Source organism: Phascolarctos cinereus, unplaced genomic scaffold, assembly GCF_003287225.1.
Source record: "Phascolarctos cinereus isolate Bilbo 61053 unplaced genomic scaffold, phaCin_HiC Scaffold_4;HRSCAF=312, whole genome shotgun sequence".
In the NCBI taxonomy this organism is placed as follows: Eukaryota; Metazoa; Chordata; class Mammalia; order Diprotodontia; family Phascolarctidae; genus Phascolarctos; species Phascolarctos cinereus.
In genome coordinates this window covers 360,873,731-360,896,880 of record NW_027555847.1, presented here as the reverse complement: position 1 = coordinate 360,896,880, position 23,150 = coordinate 360,873,731, and the positions used below count along the sequence as shown (strand labels likewise).

The 23,150-nt window shown below is 40.0% G+C and overlaps 1 protein-coding gene across 6 annotated transcripts in view; it reads right to left on the bottom strand.

The window, feature by feature from the left end:
- PDZD2 (PDZ domain containing 2) overlaps nt 1-23,150 on the bottom strand; it is a 486,763-nt gene that overhangs the window by 36,175 nt on the left and 427,438 nt on the right. For all 6 annotated transcript variants that reach the window (XM_020995096.1, XM_078153229.1, XM_078153227.1 and 3 more), the window contains 8 exons: nt 20,634-20,707; nt 19,936-20,161; nt 18,620-18,737; nt 17,184-17,316; nt 8,809-8,890; nt 6,809-6,912; nt 2,994-3,162; nt 370-1,184 (listed from right to left, as the gene is read on the bottom strand). In XM_020995096.1, the coding sequence (XP_020850755.1) occupies nt 370-1,184; nt 2,994-3,162; nt 6,809-6,912; nt 8,809-8,890; nt 17,184-17,316; nt 18,620-18,737; nt 19,936-20,161; nt 20,634-20,707 (1,721 nt within the window). The remainder of the gene's footprint in view (nt 1-369; nt 1,185-2,993; nt 3,163-6,808; nt 6,913-8,808; nt 8,891-17,183; nt 17,317-18,619; nt 18,738-19,935; nt 20,162-20,633; nt 20,708-23,150) is intronic.

The following is a 23,150-nucleotide window of genomic DNA, read 5'->3' as shown; positions in this document are numbered from 1 at the left end:
TAAATATTCTGTTTTCCTAATAATTCACACTTTTTTATTCAAGTGAAAAGGGCTAAAATGAACATTTAAGGCATCCTTGAAGGGGAGAGGAGAAGACACAGAGGGCAGCTTAGGAAGAGGGGGGCCAGGCTGCTATTTTACCCTGATGATGAAGCCAACCCATGAGAACTTAGAATAGGTGACTTGCTAATATGTGTAAGCTCATTTAGTGCCAGCAGGTATATCGATCTCTTTACTCTACTCCCTAAGATATTGCTGGGGCCTTTTAGCACTAGGGGGAGATTTATCTGATTCAGGTGATTTCTCTCTCATTACCAACTTTTTGTCCCACACTCAAAAGAAAACAAAATAAGACAAAAAGAAAGTTACCCTCTCAGTAGGCCTTAAGCCTCTTATCACCACTTTTAAGGGAGTGGCCTGGATTTCCAAGTCTAGACCAAAGGATTCATCTTCCATTCGAATTAAATGAACAGTATCCAAGATGCTGGACCTAGAGTTGTCCTCTGTCACAGCCCTCTTGCTTTGTGGGGTTATCCTGGCTACTGGCTTGTGACCAGGACCAGGATCCTCATTCTTCTGTTTGGGGGAACCAGGGCACTCAATGCTCATCAGGCTTTTGACTCTGGTGATGGCTTTGTGCTCCAGTTTTGGTGACTTCTTGGATTCAGTTTGTTCCTTCAGGCCCAAGCTGCCCAGGCTGTCCTCAGAGGCATTAGGATTGTCAGAATGCTTTCCTGGAAGCAAAGGTGAGTCTATGATTTGCTCAGAAATCTTCTCCTCCACCTTCCCTCCTGAGCTGCTCAGAGGTGAAGTCTCCAAAGGGGTCTCACTGGCAGGATTCCCAAGGTGCTCTACTTCCCGGATGCTAATATCAGCTGCTACAGACGATAAATGGGTGATCACCCTAGAGTCCTCTTCAGCCTGTGATGAAGTAAAGGCTGGGAGGGACCTGGAAAATGGAACGTCGTGTCCATCTCTCACAAACTCCTCTTCATCACTGGCATCTTCAGCATCAAAGCAGCCAATTCTCCTCTGTCGGAGGAGTGGGCTTCGGGCAGACTGTGGGCTTCCAGGGAGGCTGGCTTGCCTAGTAGCTTCCAAATGCTTATGGAAAGGTCCTGAGGCCTTCTTGCTTCCAGATGATACAAGGCTGTTGGCCCTAGCTTTTCCTGATTCTTTGGGAGCTGGGAAAGAATGAAATCAAATGGAACATTAGTCTCCCTTCTAGACCGGGTTTACGCCATCATTATCAACATTATACAATGACTTTAGTATTTCTGTGTGCTCAGAGTGCCTGGTGTATATGATATATTCAGAGGTAACTCCCATATGCAATCCAAGTAGCCTTTCCACTGGTCTGTTGATGGAAATCTTCTAACAGTAATAATCATAGGAGATAACATGTGAAGTGGAAAGAGCAACCAACTTGGAATAACAGACCCTGTGTTATGATCCTAGTTCTGTTAGTACTTGTGTGACCTGAAATGATGCACTTAACCTTATTCCAGGCCTCAGTTACCTCATTTGCAAAATGAAAGGTTGGATTCAGTGGCCTCTAAGTTTCCTTCTAGCTCTAAATCCAGGACCCTAGGGATTAAATGTTTAGATAGCATTTTAAAGGGTGAAGTGCTTTTCATAAATCAGCTTATTCAACCTTACAACAATTTTGTGAGCTGGGTACCAAAAATATCATTTTTCCCTATTTTACAGATGAAAAAACTGAGGGGGTGAGAATCTAAGTGGCTTGTCTGAAGTAGAAAGAGCTAGTAAGTGTCAGAGGCAGGGTTTGAATCTAAGTTATTGTTGTTGTTGTTGTTTTTTGGTAGGATGAGGCAGTTGGGGTTAAGTGACTTGCCTAGGGTCACATAGCTAGTAAGGGTCAAGCGTCAGAGGCCAGATTTGAACTGAGGTCCTCCTGACTCCAAGGCTGGAATTCTATCTACTGTTCCTCCTAGATGCCTCTTAAATTTTCTTTACTCCAAGTCCAGCACACTAAGTGCTATAGTCTGGTTTCCTCACTTAAGGATAGCAGACCTTAAAGGAGATAGGAAATAGCCTATTAATTTTTCTTTGTCTTCCTCTTGAAGTAGTCTCATTCTTTACCCATCTCTTGGATGTTCTGGCTATTTTCAACATCTCTCTTCTGGAGAGTAAGAGTACATATACTACATCCTCTATAATGGGTGGTACATTGTGGGCATAAAATAGAATTACCACAGTGGGGAATTTCTTGTAATGGGGAAAATTGTTCCTCCTGCCCTGGCTTGATATAATGAAAAGATTGGTATAGATGAGATTGTTGATCTTATCCATTTATTGTACAAATAGGTGACTGGTCATTAGTAGTAGTAATATTAGTAATAATTATAACCAAAGAGAATATTATTAAGAAATTATTATTAACAATGATGAAATGATTATTATAGATACAATTACAAATTTCATCCACTCATTGTACAAATAGGTGACTGGCCATTAGTACTAGTAATAATAATAACCAAAGGGAATATTGTTAAGAAATTTACTAACAATAATGAAAAGATTATAGATATGATTACCAGCCTTATCCATTTATTGTACAAATAGGGGCAGACCATTAATAACAACAACAACAATAGCTCGCATTTATATAGCACTTTAAAGTTTACAAAGTGCTTAACATATATTAGCTCATTTGATCCTCACTACAACCGTATGATGCACGTGCTAGTATTTCCATTTTGCATCATGAAACCAAGCTTGAGAGAGTTTAAGTGATTTCCTAATAGCAACTAATACTAAATTCCCTGTTTGGCTGTAGTGGAAATGTGTAACAACTTTTTCAGATGAATTTTTCCTGTTCTAACACCATTAGAATCCGAGTTAGTGAAGCATGAGTAACCACTTTCCCATCAGTTTGCTCCCAGAATAGGTCCTCCCACACCAGTAACTATGTGAGAGCAGTAGACTGTGAGGACAGAGGCTCCTGGCTATTCATGGCACCTCAAGCTTACTTGGGCTGCTGGGAGGAAGAGCACCATCATCCAAAGAGTTGCTCCCCCTCCTCTGGTGCATATGCTCCTCATCTCCAGAACTGGCAACCACAGAGTCTGAATAAGACAAGGGGCTCAGGACATCTTGTGAAAAATATTGTGAGAGTTCTGATTCAGAACTGAGGGAGCCCTGCTGAGGAAAGAATATGTTAGATGGCTGGGGATGGTGGGGGAGGGAGAGCAAGGTTTATTTATACAGCCATAGAACACACACAGATCCTTTGGCACATTGAGAGCTCCAAAGCAATTATTTTTGTTTTTTCCTGGAATCATATTATTCTAATCGAAATTCTCTCAGTCATTTGAGATAACTGGAATACTAAACAGCCACATCAGTATACTTTAGAATTATTTTTAAAAAATCAATAAATACAGCATAGCAACAACTGCCAGCCAAGGGTTTGGGGGGTCCTTTTTCTTCTGGGCCAGTGGAGGCTGAAAAGTTATTCTCTCTTTGAGTCATTTTAAAAAAAAAAGGTTTTCATTATAGAAAGCCTTTACTTTCTGGATTTCACCTTCCAAAACCCTCATTCTTCAGGGCATATCAACATTCTTCAGAATCACAGGGGGGGAAATTACAGAGAAAAACTTAAGATTAACTGGCCCAACCCAAAAGTTAGCAGAGAACAGGAGAATTCAAACAGGCATCAATCCATTTAGACTTTAAGGATGAGATTGGGAGAAATTCTGCGGCCTACCCAATATGCATATGTCCCCAAGAAGTTATCAAGCACTAGTCTGCTTCTTCCACTGTTCTAAAAACCCAAGCCATTAGACCATAGGAGACAAAGACAATGGCATTTAGAAGTGATAATAAAATGACTGCCCCATGCAATCTGAAAGTACTAAATGAAGATTTCGTTTTGAACATGGGAAGTATTATCTAGCTCACTTTTCCCCAAAGTTTCATTCTAATCTCTACTTTATCCTTCTTTCCAAGCTCAGAGGGACCATATATCCCCAAGTATCACAATCCTGCTACTTCAGCCCCACCATCTTCAGGCTATTTTCATGACCTGTCCAGATTCCTTTCCTGGAGGAACTTCCATGGCTCTGCCAGTTAGGGACAGACTTTAAGGGAAGGCATCAAGTACAATAAGACAGCAACCCTTCTCCTGCTTCTGCTAGCAGGGTGGGTCAGGCTTTCAACGTGGCCTGTTTTTTAAATTTCAAGATAATCTTATTAGGTTTTCTCTATTTATACCCCAAGTGCAATTTTTCTCTATGATTTCCCTGGATAGATAGTTAATACGAAAACCACTCCTTTTCATCTTGCTTGTCAAAGTAACCCTATACAAAAGTCCTTGTCTGGTGGGTTCTTGTGGTTATGCCTACGGAACTCAATCTCTGGCAGGCTGCACTATTTCAGAACGGTTTCAGGTACAATAGTATAACATACCGGGTCAGTGCTCTGAGGACCTGCTTAGCTAAATATGTAGGGATTCATCACCAAATCACCAGGAGGCTGGAACTTGGTGAATTCTTTTTGTGATGACAACCCATGAGACAGAGGAAAATACCAAAGAGTCCTCAGTCTTGGGAGTCCGTCATGGTGGGAGAGTGTTGGAAAAGGAGGCTGAGGAGGGTAAGAACAGAACAGTTGGTACTCTAAATATGAGATCCTTGTCTATCATGCAGCCGGAGAACTGAATCCTATCAATCTTGATATTCTTCTTCACTATAAATAAGATCAGAAGGAATCCTCTCCTGATTCAACTGCCTTCCCTCTGTTGATTATTTCCTTCTTATCCTGTATATGGCATATCTGTACATAGTTGTTTGTATGTTATCTTCTCCAGTAGAGTGAGACCTTCTTAAGAGCAGGAACTGTCTTTTGCATTTCTGTGTATCAAAAGTGTTTATAACATAGTGCATGGCACTTTGTAGGCACTTAATAAATGATTATTGCCTGACATAAAAGATCAAAAGAGACATAAGACCATAACAGGAGGTGGGCCAGTCACATAGGGTTAGCAAGGGAGCCTCAACGCACAGCTGCTATGCTACAGGGTTAACTCACGTGATGCCAAGTGACCCAAAGGAAGCCCCCAGTGTCTTGTGTGAATGACTGTGGAGGATTTGTGGGAGAGCACAGAAAGGCATAAAATATGAAAAAGGGGTGGACGGGGTAAAATCTGCCCAAGTAAAAGGCATACTTACATCAATGAGATCAAAGATCCATTGAAGAGTTGATATATTTAACATTAGCCTTAATATTCTATTCCATCTAATAGCACCAAGTGGGAGGGCTCCAGGAGACCACAGATCCTCAGATTTGGAAGTAACTTAGCCCATATAGGAAGCCAGAATTCCCTCTACAATATCCCTGGCAAGTGGTCATCCAGTCTTTATTGGAAAACCTTAAGAGATGGGGAACTTACCTGCCATCCAGATCAGCTCTAACAGTTCAGTTTTCCTTCATCAGAAGTAGAAATCTTCTATGTAATTCTCTCCCTCCCCTCAGCCACCACACTATGCCTAGTTCTCTGAGGGCCAAGCAAAATAAAGCCAACCTCTTTCTCACATCACAACCCTTGAAACATGTAAAGAAACCTATGGTGTGCTTTATAAGTCTTCTTTTCTCCAGGATAAACATTCCCAGTTCCTTCAGTTGGTCTCTTAATTGCATGCTTCTAAAGTCTCTCATCATCTTGGATGCCATCTTTTGTATGCATTCCAGCACGTCAATGTCCTTCCTGAAGATATGGTACCCAGAATTCAGTAAGACACACTAGTTTCAATGTGACCAAGCCACACATAAGAGGATTATGAGCTCTCTCCTTCTCGACATTAAGCTTCTGGTGATGCAGGCTAGGATGATGGCATGTTTGGCTGACACATCCCCATTGACTCATGGTCCAATTTCAGTCCTTTCATACTTTGAGGACCTTTTCACATTGAATGAGATAGATGAAGTTTCCTCAGTACTAAAACTCATAAATTCCCTTTGTATCCCCAAAGCAGTAAAACTTGAGGAATTTGCAAACATTTGCTGTGCATTAAGCAAGAGCTGAACTGTGTTCTAATTCCTCTAGCAAGATAGGCATTTCCAAAAGACTGCTAGCTTAACAGCCAAGGGCTTCCTGCTTATCTGTCTCCAGGCAGAACTTTTAAATAGTTATCAAAAGTCTTCCCAATCCTTTGTCTCTGAGTAGAACTTCTAAATGGTTGTCAAAAGTCGTCCCAATTCTTTGTCTCTAAGCAAATATTTCCAAACAAGGATATCATTGTACTAAGGGTCTTAGAAAGCCAGTTTAGATTGTGCACCCTGAAACCTAGCCAATGGGAAGAAGGGTTCAGGAATGGGAAGGGGGTATTGCGTTAGGACTGTAAAACTTTGTTCCCCACTGACTTTGCACTCCCTAGCTGCTGCTGCCTGAGGGACAAGGGCTGTGCCCTTTCTCATGAGAAAGAATAAAACCTTTTCTGATCTCTGACTCAGCCTCCCAACTTTTAATTCTAGTGCAGCCATTGTCCCACACAACATGACATACCCTAGAGTCCCCATCTCACCTATCCTGTACCTGCCCAGTAAAGATTTTCTCAACACAAGTGCAGTTCATTACATTTCCTCCTACTATCCTCTGTCTCACCAGGCTTTACCTAATTGCCACAGCCTGTCGAGATCTTTTTTGGATCCTTATTCAACCCTCTACTATATGCTTTCGTCTCGGCTTTATATCATCTATAAATCATGTAAGCATGCCATCTCTGTCGTCATCTCTCTAACCCCCGGGCAGAACCAACAGATGTTGATTTGGGCTGAACCCCTTTACCCGACTTGCTGGCTCCAGGAAGCGTTTCATGGTCCAGCTGAGTGAGGCGGCACCTTCTCCCTGTCTTGCCTTCGCTGAAAGGGAGGGACTCTTCAGGGGGGTACCTGTGAGGACAAGGAGTCACCATGCAGTCAAAAACAACTAGGCATATTGGCCCAGGGAGCTCACAACCTAAGCTACAGATGGCAGGCATGTGACTACAAGGAATAAGTTCCTCTCCCTGTAGAGTTCTCACTGATATGCATAGGCATGTCCTTCTATGCAATCTGTGTGGAATGGCCACTCTGCCCATTTTGGTCTGTTAAATACTACGGCTGTTTAGAACCCAGCTAAATCGCAGTCTTCTTTATGAAGCATTCTCTGATCACCCACCTTTGCAATGGCCAACCTCTCCCAACATCTGTAGCATTCGTTAGTCATATGATATATCAGTTATGCTTTTGAATACATATTTTTTTCTTTTTAACAGGTCTTTATTGATGTCTTTTGTGTACATAGCTCTTAGATTTTTCCCCTTACCCCTCTACCCCTCCAATATAGGAATTTGAAAAGAAAAAGAGAATAAAATCAACAAAATTGATCAATATAAAAAAAAACTGACCTTATGCGCAATGTTCCATACCCCGGGACCCTCCCCATCAACTACTGTAAAGGAGCAGTAAGTGGGGACTTTCTGAACACATTTCTGTTGTCCCTTATTAGACTGCAAACTCCCTGAGGGCAGAGAATATGTTTCATGCATGTTTGTTCCCACCTTTCTCCAGCATCTAGTACAGTGCTTTGCATGTGGTACCTTAATCAATGTTGGTTGGCTGAATGCATGAATATCACCTAAGCAGACCATGAAAATCAGGAATTTCTATGCACTGGAGATATCTACAGTTTGGGATTAACCAAGACGGGAAGAACCAAGATTTCACACTAAGGCTGCAGGGGATATGTCAAGAACAGCACCCAAATCTTAAGCAGCATGACAATAAAATTCTTTATAAATACTGAAGATTTATTTATTTATGATATCTACTTATAAATCATAAATTAAATTTTATATAACTTTACTAAATTTATTTTGCTAAATTTATATATTTAAACCAATTAACAATTTATAGATTTAATATTAATAAATTTATTAATTTTATTATTTAAATTTACTATTAAATTATATTATATTTATTAAATTTTACATGAAGATTGTTACAGTGTGGGCTAAGACAGGTCTGAGCAATGCACTGGGCTAGTCAACGCTATGTCTCTATTGTTAAGAAATTAATCCTGGTTATACCAGGGATTTTATGGTACCTAAAAGTTTCTAGGTCTCTTCTTTCTTTTTATTAAATATTATTTTGTTTCTTTCCCCAATTATATGTAAATATGGTCTCTTCTTTTCTTCACAAACTTATCACTTCTCAAGTGCTGTTGCCTTATACAAATCAACAGAATGTTTAGCTCTGAAGTCCTATAAGTTGCCCCATTAGCCTGCAAAACACTTTTGTTATAAAACTCAAGGTCTGATTTCACATCTTTTATACTAGATCCTCAGTCTCCATCCCTTCGTCTGTAAAGTGGAGATCATGTGATTAGCTATCACAGCTCACTGGGATTTAAAAGTGTTGATAAATTTGAGGCATTTCCAGGCCTACACAGGAGAAGTACATTGTAGGCACTGAAGAACAATCACTTCCACATCTGTTTATATCTACCTGTCCATTTCAAATGTACCATGTATAAAATGGCTAAAAGACTCATTTATGGAAAATGTTACTGAGAACAAGATACTAGAATCTCTTTATGTGATTACTTTTAAACTGAGACATACCAGCCATCACTTCAAAATTCATAAGTGGCTGTCCAAGAGAATGCTCCTACCTTTTAAAAACTTACTTTCCCTAGTTTAGATAATAGCAAAGACTCTGACAGTGGAGCAGTGAGTTCTGACTGTCCCACAGGAGAAATGATCAGCAACGTTCTCAATGTCAGAGGTGAATGTGCAGCTGCCATACCTAAGACATGAGAGGAACTGGCCTCTTTGCTCTCCCGGTGAGTGGAACGAGCTATTGCTTCATCCATCTCCTGTTCAGAAACCTGAATTGGGGCAGAAAGTAGAAATTAGGGGGGTTTTTTGCTCAACACAAGATGCCAAGATCAGAGAATAAACAATGGCTCTGTAGGATAGAGCAAATCCATGGCAGAGTCAAACTTCACCATCATTCTTTGTCTTAGTAACTTAGTGACACATGAGAAGTAAATAGATAAAGACAGATTAACAGATGGCTTCACAAGATCCCTCCTTGGGAATTCTAGTTACTATCCTGCTGACCTGCCACGGAATGAACTTGGTATCTGACTCCAACTGTTAAGATCTCCCTTCAGTGGCTCTCTCTTCATTTTCTTAGCTGCTTCTGCCCACAGACTCAGGGTTACTCAAGCCCTGGCATTAGTTCCTGTCCTAAGGGACTGGATTTAGGAAGACTCTGGCTATATGAGCATCTTCCTCTGTCATTAGGTTCCCTCTAAAGCAGGTGCCTTGGTAAACTTCCTTTTTGTCTTTTCTGGACCTCAAACTTACTGCCTGCTCTCCTGCTTGGTGCCTCCATAGTACCTGGCTTTTCTGTTCTTCCTGGCTCCTCCCCATGATGATATTGCCCTGCTACTACCCATAGTTTTATTTAGTCCTGTCTGTAAACGTGTCCTTGTGCCCTGGAAAGCCCATAACATTTGACATTGATTTCCCATTTGGAATGTGGAATGGACTCCCTTTGCCTGAGCCAACATGACATTAAAGGACGTGAAAGCTCTTGTCTACTATTTGTGGGTCATCACTAATCTAGGAATTTTTTATTGTCATGTTAAGATTGAAAGTCAGTACTGACTTATTTGTGTGTGTATACAGAGGAGAGAGACGGGGAGGGAGACGGAAAAAGGGAGAAGTGGGGGGAGAGAGAGAGAGAGAGAGAGAGAGAGAGAGAGAGAGAGAGAGAGAGAGAGAGAGAGAGAGAGAGAGAGAGAGAGAGAGAATGAAAACGAAAAAGGAAGGAAGAGGGAGAGAAAGAAGGAAAGAAAGCAAGGGGAGTGACAGAGAGATGGAAGGCATCTATTCCCTGATGAAGAGACTGAGGCCCACAAGGGTTGAGCGACTTGCCCAAGGTCACAGAAATAGTCACATAGAAGAGTCAGGATTCAAACTCAGGCAGGGCGTGGCTCTGGAGTCAAAACACTTAGATTCAAATCCGGCCCCTGAAGCTTAATACTTGGTGACCCTGGGCTCAGAGTCACTCATCTTCCTCAGGCTTTGGTTTCCTTAAAGTAAAATGGGGAGGTTGGGGGTCTGTGCTGATGATACCTGTCTCCTCTGGATCCAAATCCAGCACTCTTGCTACTGTACCACATTTCCTCTCAGTTGCTGACATGGAAGTATGGTCCATAGTGGAGCGGGTCAATCTGCATTTCTTTGTATGCTCAATCAGTTTTAGTTCTGCTGCTATATGCTACCTCCAGGAGCCACCACAGAGAGAAAAACAAGGTTTTTTTCCCCCCATATGCTATTTCAGCAGCTGATGATGGGAGACAAACACCTACCCCACCCTACCCCCACTCACCCCTAACTGTATTGGTTATGATCTGCCGAGCTTTGGAGGGCTCATCAGTAGCACTGGACTGAGGGTCAGGAAGACTTGGGTTCTACTCCTGCCATGGGCAGGTCACTTTAACTCTTTGAGACTTGTTTTCTTTATCTGTAAAGTGGTGGTTGCCTACAGTACTGACCTCACAGGGTTGTTTTGTATGTAAAGAGTAGTCTGACTTACATCCCAGAAAAAATTCTCTCTACAGGACACCTCACAAGTAGTTATATTTATAACTTTTGCTTAAAAGTCTCCAATGAGGGGAAACCCAGTGCCAGTTGTAAGCAGTCTATTCCATCTGGGGATACCTTTAATCCTGAGGAAGTTTTCCTTTAAACTGAATTTAAATTACTCTTTTCTACATGTCTACTTCATGGTTTCTAACTCTTTTCTTCTTTGGGGCGAAGCAGAATAAGTGTGATCCCTCTTCTAGAGGAGAGATCTTCAAACATTTGAAGGCAGGTATGTCTAAATATCCCCAGTTCCTTCAGCTGACAGTCATTATGGCAGGACCTAAAGGTCCTTCATCTTCTTTTATATTTCTTATAGATGTAAGGTTATAATTATGTAATATAATAATAAATATAATAAATAATAAATATAATCAAAATGTAATAATGCCTTCAGATCAAGGATTATTTCATTGTTAATTGTTTTTTGCCTTTATCTCTTCAGCACTTAGAAGACTGTCTGGCACATAGCAGGTACTTAATCAATACCTGCTCACTGATTGGCTCTGGTTGCCCTCTTCTGGACACCCTGTGGGTTCCCAATGTCCTTAAAATGTGGCACACAGACATGAATACAATACTGTTTAACTGGGACAAAATATGGGAGTATACAATTAGCTCATTATTCCTTGAATATTTTCTTCTTTCCATGGAAACTAAAATGAATTATCTTTAGAAGACTAATTTTTAGTAAGTTCCAATTCGGGACAATTTTTTTCATGCTTATTGTGATGATTTACATACTTAAATATTCAGTGCTTGAACTTTTAGAAAGTTCTCATGAAACTGATTTTTGAATACAAAAGCAGAGGGGATGTGGTTTTACTTTAATATAGCTTTTTCAAGTGCCCACATAATATATGTAAAGATAAAAGTGATACTTTGGAGAAAAATCCAAGGATGGGCTTTAATCTTTAAATATATGGATTTAAATAGAATTAGGTATGAAGTTTGACTGCTGAAGAAAAAGTTATACTCGTGTCTTGACTTTTACATAATATATTTCAAATATTCTTATTCAAATTGACAGAAAGCACTTGTGAAGGTATTTTCTAAAAAGTAACTTCCTTAAGTATACAACCCTAAGTGAAGGCAAAATCTAATTTTAAATGAAAGAGCCAGGAAAAACATTAGCCTTAGAAACACTGGCTGGTTTTCTCCTCGATTTGGTTTTACCATGATTCCAGACTTTCAACATTTGCAAATTTAAGAGTTATTTCTTTGAGATGAAAAATAGAAAAAATAATAACGCTCTTGACTTTTTTAAACATATGAACTACTTCTTGTAGAGTTCTAAACAAGCCGAGAGACCCACCCACTTGCCCTTCATTCCAGCACACTTTAGAAGTACTGCCTATTTCACTTCACATAAGATAGAAGTAGCACCAGAAACAGGTCCAGCACCTCAGCCACTCTGCCCTCAGACAATTTGACTAATCCCAGAATGCAACTCAGCAACCATTATGAGTAACAGAAGAAAAGAAAATCACTGTGGTGTTTGTCTTGGAAAACCATGAAAACTATTGAGATCCAAATGTTCAGTAACAGAATGTACTATTGCCCTGAAAGCTGGGGCAACATGAAAACATATTATACAAAAAAAATGGGACTTTGACCATGATAAAAATCCAGGATAGCGTTACAGCTAAGAGCGTCATATTGACTTCCAAAGGAGATGAAGCCGATGAAAATAATTCATTTTCCTGAGACATACTCTGAGTTTTTCTAAGATATCTGTAGATGACTTGTAGTGAAGTATCCCAGCACCACCCACCATGAGAAATTGTTACGTTGGAACTAGAAATATGAACTAGCATGCATTTGTTAGTGGGCAACAGACCTTACCTGGCTTGGTCAAGGTCATTCTAAGGACTGAAAAGCCCTTTAGCGGTTTCATGTACTGGCAAACTCCATTGTTCTAAGATGAGCTGAGTTTCAGAATTGGTCATGGTTCAGTGTTCTCCTGGAAAGGACTGTGAAGTCCAAACCACAAGGAAGAGTTGCTGGTTGCAAACACCACTAAGAACTTTAATTATTTGCTGAAGAGTATAATAGGGGAGTCATCTCCTTGGTGGGGGGCAGGTAGATGGTACAATGGATAGAGTGCTGAACCTGGAGTTAGGAAGACACACTCATCTTCCTGAGTTCAAATCCAGCCTCTGCTACCTGTAATCTGTGTGACCTTGAGAATCACTTAACCATGATTGCCTCAGTTTCCTCATCTATAAACTGAGCTGAAGAAGGAAATGGCAAAGCACTCCAGTATCCTTTACCAAGAAAACCCAAATGGGGTCACGAAGAGTCAGACATGACTGAGAAATGAGAAAAACAACAAAATTTTGGTCAGGAAAAAGAAAGTATGTTTCTAAAGGGTGATGGTAGCTAAGTGGCTGGTTAGGGCTTGCTTGATGGCTGAGGCCCTTGAAAAAGATCAAAGCCATTTCATCAAATATCTGAGCAATGAGGCTGAGCAATATCAAAACTGTTAATCAGGAAGAGAAACAGAGGCAAGAGGAGAATAGATTGATCAAAGAGCAGAAGAGTCAGATGAGAAAGGTAAGATTCTTCAGCATGATGATTACCAAGAGAAAAAAATAGCTAGTATATACGTAATGCTTCCAAGGTCTCTAGATATTATTATAGATATTATCTCACTTAATGCTTACAACTTTGAGAAGTAGGCACTATTATTCTCCCTGTATTACAGAAGACACTGTAATTTTACAGATGAAACTTGCCCAGGGTCACACAACTAACAAGTGTCAGAAGCTGGATTTGTACTAAGTCTTCCTGACTCTAGATCTAGCTCCCTACCCTCTGTACCCCCTGGGCGTCAAGAGGACAAAAGTGCAAAAGATTGATTAATAGAAAGACAAACAAGCTAGAAGGGAATTAAGGAAGATACCTAGAGAAGGACCCCGGATCTCCTATTTCATACCATATTTTTGTCTTCCTATCTAGAAATCTGCTATCCAGCAAGCTGATGTAACCAGAATCTATGCGAGAACTAGAAGGAAGCAAAAAAAACCACCTGTGAGAATCCAAAAGCAGTGCCAGAAGCTTCATGTACTTTATGTCAAGGACCATCTTTCTGACCTTTGCTCAAACCCTACTTAGTCTGGCATCTACACCCAGTTTAATCAATCTTAGACATCTGATTTCTCAACCCATAGAAGATCAGCACATCAAACTGGATAGATCCTAAGATTTATAATTAGAAAATTCTGGGGCAGCTGGGTGGCTCAGTGGATAGAGCCCTGGCCCTGAAGTCAGGAGGACCTGAGTTGAAATCTGGCTTCAGACCAAACACTTGACAGTTACTAGCTGTGTGACCCTGGGCAAGTCACTTAACCCCAATTGCCTAAAAACAAACCCAAAAGACAAAACAACAAAAAAACAACCAAGAATTAGAAAATTCTAAAACTTAAGAAAGGTCATTTGGTCCTAACCCTCAGGAAACTGAGGCTCAGAGAGGTTGAGTGATTTGATTAATGACACGCAAGTAGTAGGTGCCAGAGTCATGATTTGAATCCAGATTCTCTGTCTCCAAATCCATTATTCTCTGAAGCCAGGCAGGGAGGAGGGTTGGGAGGGTATGGCAGAGCTGCCCAAGACACTGTTGAAAGATGTGAAAGCCAATAATCAGAGAACAGAAATGATTAAGGCATGGATGGGCTGCTATTTGTATGGTTCATAAGTTCATAACATTGTTAAAAAATGGTGGACATTTTCCCTGTAACACATTGCTTGCACATTAGATTTCCCTTCTATTGGAAACATGATAATAGGATTGACAATAAACTCTCACCTCCTTTTCACAGTGGAAAGGGCAGTGGATTCGAAGGTAAAATAGTCAAAACCTTCTTCCTTCAAATGACTAGGTCTGTGAACCTGGCAAGTCACTGTAGCTCTTTGGGCCTCAGTTTCCTTGTTTGCAAAATGAAAGGGTTTCCTCCAATGTGATAAGTCCTATGACCCAGTGTTTTCTTTATCTTCCTCTAGCCTTGTGCAACCTCCTCCTCTTCTTGCCCTTCTCCCTGCCTCCCCCACATGCCTGAATCTCTCCTCACGTCTCGGTACCAGTATCACTTGAGACAAGTGCTCTGTGTGATAAGGTTCTCAGGCTAAGCCCAGAGACCCCCACCATGGGAGGGGAGGAGAGTGGGGAAAATACCCCCAGAGCCTGCTCCAAATTATAGCCTGATAAGTTCACAATTGTCTAATCATTTAAATGTTTATTCAATTAGAAAATCATTATTGATCCCTAGTACATTATACTTCCTATCACCATGCAGATAGGCAGTGAAAAAATTTTGATGTTGAAGGATCTGGGTTCAAATCCTATCTCTGCCATGGGAAATCACTTTCGGAAATCATTCTTTGGGCCTTAATTTCCATATCTGTAAAATGAAGGGACTGGACCAAATAATATTAGCTAGCATTTATACAGTGCCTTAAACTTTGTAAAGTGCTTTGCATTTCTATCCTTAAAATTATTTTATCCTCAAAATGGCCCTGAGAGGTAGGTGTTAATGACCTCAAAGATCCTGGACTTCTGGCTGTAGGATCTTGAAGTTATTATATCTGTAGAGCTTTTCCTCTTTCCCTTGGAGATGTACCTAATAAATAAATAAGGGAGCTTTTCACCTTTCCCATGGAGGTGTCCCCAGTAAATAAATAAGCATCCCTTGAGGCTCTGAATCTATGCTCATAGGATCTTGAAACATCAACAGTTTCTTCCATTTTCCGAGGAGATGTCCTCAATAAACAACTTAAAAAGAACCCTATTCTTAAGATGGGCATGTAGGGGTATACTGAAAAGTCTATGGAGAAGAATGTAAATCTAACCTTCATATTTTATGGTCTTTAGAATTTTAATACAGCATTATGATGCTTAGTTACATCCAGTGATACTTCTCTGTTGATTAGCAGAACAGTTTCCAATATAAATTTTAAAAACTAAACACAAGAATTTCTTCAATCATACAGGAAAGAAGCTGCCCCATATTATTCCACTATAACACTTCACCAGAACTACTTTTTAAATGATCTTAAAAACAAGCATCTCTATATAGTTTATCTGAAAGGCCCAGTTTTATTTATTGCATTCATAATTTAGAGGAAGTAAGACCCACAATCCAAGGGACTTGAAGTCCAGAGTTTAGTTGCATGCAAAACTTAACCTTTTTTTTTTCTATTGGCAGAGATATACTTTCCTCAAAAGAGGAACTAATCATTTCCTGGAAACACTCTTAAGTCTTCAACAGAAAAGTGAAGTTCTCCTTGGGAGAAGGACACTTTTCTCTTCAAACTCAGAGATTTCTCTTTCTGATAGAAGAGTTTTATGAATTTAGTCCTAGAGTACTAGAGAAATGCCCAGACAGAAATATAAAAATGCTCAACAGTTCACTGGTTCAAGTATATCCCTTTAATTCCAGGAACCTAGAGTAAATTCCAAACAGTGGGCACAAATCTTATGAAAAAAGTACTCTAGTTATAGCTCTTATTTCAATGACCAATTATTTATGCCTCCCCTCACAGGATCATTGCTTGTCATCAGTTACCACTTATTTGATCCTGAAAAAATTCTTATTCAAGATAAGGACTGGAACTGTGGAAAGGGGAACGTTTTGTGAGGAAACTCCTTCTACCAATGCAGGCCCACACCTTCTCTATGGTCAGAGTGTTGTGTAGAGGTGTCCAAAAGATTAAGTGACTTGCTCGGGGTCATAGAGCCATTATGTGTGACAGGAAGGACTACACCTTAGGTCATACCGGATTTAGGGCAGGTCGGCTGTCTACTATACAGGACTTGCCTGCTGCCTCTCATTAGTAACTACAACAACAATACTATAATCATAATACTTCTTTCTGGAAAAATAGAGTTTGAAATAGAAAGTTGGAAAGTTTCTGTAACCTTTTGAAAATATTTTTTATTTACTGCTCAGCATAATTTAGTACATTTGGCCTAAATGAAAAAAATCTGGCAAATTGCTATGAAGATGTGGCTCTTTCCCAAGATGGCGGCAGTAATTCTACAATTATAAACAACACTGCCAAAACACTGTATGTTAAAAAACAAAAGGTTCGATGGCCATCAATCTTCCTCTACTTCCCCTCTACCACATAGAGCATTGATAAGACCAAGGTTTAGGACCTACCTCTGAACAGCCTAGTTAGGTTTGTTCTGTCTTGTATCTGAAAATAAACTAGTCCTGATCAGGTCTACCTGACCCACAGACTTGGTGTTTGGATACTCTTATTAACTTTGGAAATACTCTCTTCCTTCCTCCTCTTTTAGAAGTAGCAGTTGGGTTTGGGGTTTTGTACTCTTTCCCCACACTCTGGCGTGAAACAAAAGGTAACTGTTCCATGTACACAGAATATTTAACAAAATTCTGTCGGTCAATTGGACATGGCAAGTTCATTCCTGCTCCTGGCTAAGTAAGCCCAAGCATATGCCTTTTTGTTAGGAAATCCATAATGTACCGTCTTTAAACACAGGGGCAGCATTCCATACTTCACCTTTGGGTTTGGGTGCCGACTAATAATCAGGCTAACCGGTCCTGGGCCACACTCACTCAGGATGGCATAAGCTTCGCTTAATGCAGCATGGCGGAGGCTGACAGAATCTGCTTCCAGGATTTGGTCACCACGGCTAAGGAGGCAAACATAATCAGCATTTCAGTACTTGGCTTCTTGCAAGAGATTTCTTGGGGAAGGGAGAATATTATCTCTTAGTGTCTCTTCTCAGTGACTCCCCTTCCTCTTGCAATTAAACATTCCACTGAAACAAAAATAATTCAGCAAAATGAAACCACAGATTGTTAACACCTAATGTCCACCAACTTTCAGTTGAGGGCCTAGAGGCATGCTTCAGAAATAATGTCCAAAGACAAATTTCTCACCAAAATTTTATGTTGAAAAATGGCACCACTTCCTCTACTGCATACTAATACCACAGCAGATCATTTATAAAATCAACTCAATACAAATTAGACCAGATGTTGGCATAGGGCACTGCCTATCCACTCTGATGTTTTTAGAAGAAGCATAGACAAAATAATTTTTGCCACTGGTTTCATTATTCCTGACATCTTGAAACGATTAATGCAACATAACTTACAGGAAAAAAGCTCACAAAAGCCTGCTGAAGAATTTACAAAACCATTTCAAACATAAGCTAATGAGAAATTGGGGAGGAGCTGCCTATTTTCCTTTTAAATTAGGGACAGGGAAGTCAGCTTTATAAAACAAAGACTCTGTTGTTTAAGGATTTAAGTATGTTCACTTGGTGGGCTCCAGACATATGGAAGCATTCAACAAAAGAATCATCATTTTAGGATGTCATGAAAGAAAACATATATACTTCTAGTAATCAAGAAAAACATCTTCTAATGTGCTTTTGCACAGTTTGTTTATTCTTTTTTATATGAATATTCACAGTGAAAATCAATAATAATATGCTACAATAGATTGATAGAAACCAAAAAGTCAAATGCAGGTAATACTATTCTAACAATCATCAATCTACTCTAGGGTACCTAGAGCTAAGAGAAATCCTATGTGGCTACCAAGGGCATGAGGAGCTCTAAGCAGTGTGCCTTCTTGCAGTGTTTGCTACCTTGTTATGAATAGGTGGGCATAGTTCTGCCCCAGGTACTTAAACAAGTCCCCAGGTGGCACAGTCAAAGAAATTGAGATGAAGCAAGTTTGACATAAAGTAATGTTGTCTGAATCTTTGACATCACTCTGCTCAACATTTTCTTCAGTTTGAATATAGGAGAATTAATTATATTTGGGGACACACACAGAGTACTATACACACAAGGTACAAATTAAATCCATTTTATTACATCCATACTTCATCAATATGCATATGCATTTCTAGCTTAGCATTGTCCTGTTGTATGAAAATCATGCTTCTAAGGATTTCTGGAACTGGCAAGCTCACACCTTACCTTAATCTACTGTCCATCTTGGCTGCTGATCCTGGGGCAAGGCTATGAATATAGATGCCTGGAGAGCTATTTTCCAAAGTCAGACAGCAGGCACCAATGCCTAGTCCAACTCCTGGCTCTGTGAAAAGCAGAATATAAAGGAAATAAACAGAAAAGAAAAAACCACAACAGAAAACAATTTTATCCCTTTCAAATGAAACCACATCATATGCCTCCATAGGTTCTTGGAACAAATTCCCCTTTTCACCAATTGCTTCTCGTTTTGTGGCTGGAATCAGAGTGTGAACCAATACATACTTACCCCCTTATCAGTCCCTAGCCCTTTCCCAAAAAACTGTTTGAGAAGAAGAGATATATATTTTGTTAATTAGGGCAGTCACTGTGGAATTGGAGGCCAAATGCTAATTGTTTTCTTAAATGACTCAATAGTGGTTTAATCAGGGACTGATTCTTGGAGCTCCTTCCTTTGTTCGGATTTTGACTTTCTACCCATGTTACTGCTCCAAAAGCACTTCTACCACAGATGAGTAGAAGACAGAAACAGAGATGAGAATGAATGATGTTTGGGGATTATCTGTGGTCTTTTAGTTTATAACCATCTATTTCCACAAATACCTGACTGATAACTGTAATCATCTTGAATAATTATTATTTTGAGATTGGGTCTCCCTATCTCACCTAGGCTAGAGTGGCAATAGATGCTCATGGACCTTATCCCACAGCCCACCATCATGGGACCTTTGACCTGCTCTCTTTCTGACCTGAGCTGTTTTGCTCCTTCTTTAAGCAGCCTTATATCCTCCGTTCTTGGTGATGTAGCATATGGTGCCAGACTTGGTTCAGACACTGTGTTGGTTTTAGCCCTGTTGAAGCTCAGAACCCCTGAGCTGGCAATCCACCAGCCTCCACCACCCCAGTAGCAGGGATTACAAGCATGTGCCATCAAGCCTGGCTGAATTAAGCTTTTAAAACCATTTCTAAAATCCTCTTCAGCTTCAGAATCAGAATATCTAGTACGTTCTTCACTGTCTGATATGTGGGACTTTATCTGAGGAGCGGGTCACTGGGATTCTTTCCCTTCTCTACAGTGTCTCTGTGCACTACTTCCGATCCCAGTGTCTATCTGAAATGTGGTTCTGGTGGCAGATTAATTGTTTCACCATGCAAGGAAAGTAAACTTTCACATGATAGTGTGAAGTCAGAAGTTCAGCTTGTCAGATGGAACTCCGGAGAAAATGAAGGGAGAAGTAGATTATATAAAGGTTTGAATACTCTTTACAAGGGAACAGGAACTCTTGAGGAGCGTATCATATCACCTTTGTTGAGTGTGACTTCCATGACAATCCTGTCCTTGGGTCCTGGGCCTTTTCGACCCAAAGAAGAAGAATCTCCTTCATCTGAGCCGGGTGCGGGAGTTCCTCCACTGGCATTAGAATTTGGGGAGCTAGATCGGCTCATTAGTGTGGGTGTTGGGCACGGAGTAAGGCTTGGGCTTCGTAACCTTGTGCGTACCGTCAGGGTCACAACACCTTTCTTGAGTTGCTATGGAAACAAGAACATCAGTAAAGCAGGAATTCAGAGTGCATTTATACCAAAAGCAGGAAATAATCCCATCAAAACTGGGGGAAAAAATAAGGAAAAATTAAGTTGGCTGAAAAAGAACATTACAAAATATTTTTTAAAAATTCACAGATGAAAACAAAACAAATTGCAAAAGAGACAGCAGTTTTGTTATATCTTATTAAATTACATATCATGTGTGTGTGTGTGTGTGTATATATATAGATATACAGATACCCACATACTTTTAAAAATAAACTTTCTGTAACAGAAGTTCAATAACTTATTTCAGCCTCTGGTTTTCTTTGCCTAATGAAATATTTATATTGATTGATGATTGCTAGATTTACAAAAAAGATTAATTAATTAAATTATTAGTTATTATAATTATTGATTAATTGAATTTTAAATTTTGAAAAAATAGATAAACAGGTTTCTGCTATAATTCGGTTACCTTAAAGGTCTGAATGGCTTCTTGGTGGGTCAGTCCTTGTAGGGATTCTCCATTCACTTCTAGGATTTCATCCCCTAATAATCCAAAGCAAGATCAAGTTAACATTCATCTAGAGCCTACAGGAATGTACTAACTAGGCCATCAGGACAGTAATGCACTACTGCAAGATGCTTGATTTATTACTTGGAATAAGATGGCTCTTATTATTCCAATCTGTTTTCATTTGTCTCAGCTCCTAGGGTGGTAAAACCAGTTAATCAATAATAGGGAGAGTTCTTCATCAGCAATCCCAGACTTTAGTTTTTGATGAAAACAAACTTCTAGAAACAGTACTTGATTTAATTCAGCAAGCATTCCATGAAGCATCCACTAGGGACCTGCATTAAGTGCTGGGGATAAAATAACTAAAACAAGTAACAATCCCTTCCCCCACAGAGCTTAACTTCTACTGGTATGTAAGCTATAGGCTTTATTTCCTTGCCAAATTTTGTTTGGCAGTAAATATCCTATTGCCATAAGTTAAAGTGTGATGACACCAGAGGCAGTCTGTTTTCATAACTACCTAACTCCAGCAAGGAAGCATTAGCACATAGCATTTGCCAGGCCACTCCTACATGTTTAGGAGGCCAAGCTTCCCAAGTCACCACCATGCTTCAGCCATGGTTACTGAGGACATTGAAACAAAGACTATGGGACTCGAAGCCCAAAGACCAAGGTAGCTCCACCTTTAGAAATCACCCAGTTTTCCAGTGCCTGCATTCTCAATGACATTTCCAGGTACTCAGTCATTGAGCTTGAAGGGCATTGTGTGCTTCTATCTAGATTGCTGTGTGATGTCAGATTTTTCCCTAATAATCCTAGACACATCTTCTTCACCAAAAAAAAAAAAAGCACGGCCAGGGCATTTACAGAGCTGCTTCTGAGCTGTGAGTCCTGCTTCACATCTACAAGGTTAGTGCCCACTGTGTACCATGTGACATTCATGGCTCATCAGTCTGTTCCTTGGCATCACAGCAACAAAGAGAAAGAAAAAAAAGCCCAATAAGGAAGAGCAAACTACAAATGGAAAGTACTTTTACATATGAGGGACTTCCCACACATACTCCAAAAGCCATAATTAGGAATATTCTAACACAAAGGGTGGGGATCTCGAGCTACAGAAGACCATTTGTGGGGAAAGACCCAAGAAAATTACCTGGCCCTAGCTAGGGAGGCTACCTCCAAGGAAAGGAGTAAGGTTACAGGCTAGGGAGAAATCACCTAACACACAGCCATGATATTTTCTTATTTAACTAATTCTTTTTGTTAAGTACATGCTAAGCTCAGTTGTTTCTCCCTGCTGAAGGAATACAAGGGCTATCAGGGCTTTCTAAATCTGGGAGCTCTAGGGCAAAACCATAGTTACAGCATCTGAACACAAGAGCACAACATTGTCCTGAATTGTTTAATATGAACGTGTCCTCTGGTTCCTTATGGGAACCTTGTAGAAAATGAAGACAAATGACCTCATCCACATCTGTAACTAGCCTGCTCTTGCCCACTTAGGTTATGCATACATGCAGAGTTGGAAGGACCTTAGTGATCATCTAGTCCAGCCCCTTCATCCTAACAATGAGGAAACTGAGTGCCAGGAAAGTAAAGTGACTTGTCCAAGGTCACATGTGTACTAATTAAGAAAAGAATGCTATATTAGAAATGTTTGGAGGCTGTATTCAAGAGGATCAGGAAGCCTGGACCATTCTGAGTAATTGATCCTTTCTGTATCTTAGGCTCATTCTACCTTGCCCTATTAAGCAAGATGAGCTTCAAGCACATGAACTGAAAAGCTAGCAATTCATTATAGAAATGCTGTGTGACAATTTCACATTGTTCTGAAACTAAAGACAAAAACTCCTCTAGGGAGTTAACCCTTTTCTAACAGTGATGACTAATCATCTGCCCTGGAAGCATTCAGCCTGCTCACATCACCCTGTTCAAGCACAAATTTCTACCATCCTTCCTACTGGGGAGAAATCTCTACCTAACTCTTTACTGACAAGAACCGGCCAATTCAATGTAGCAATACTTCTATAGCCTTTGAAGCCAGTTTTTAAAAGTGTTCATAGCATTTTTAAAACCAACTTGGGGGCAACAATAAAGCACCAGCCCCGAAGTCAGGAGGACCTGAGTTCAAATCAGACCTCTGACCAAACACTTCACACTTACTAGCTGTGTGAACGTGGACAAGTCACTTAACCCCAATTGCCTAAAAAATAAAAAAAGAAAGAAAACGACTTGGAAAGTACTGATTTCATCATACAGGAAAGGCAATCTGTTCATGGCAAAGCAGGGGTTCTTCAGTGCTAATTGCTATCTTAAAAGTTCCAATATTCAGTGCTGATTTTGGCTTTATAGAATAAAGGGCTATCGTCTCAATCCAAAGATTCAAAGGAGTCCCATAGATTATCTACATAAAGGAATAATATTCCTAGTTTTAGTATAATATATTATCAAACAAAATGTCTCAATAAACTTTAG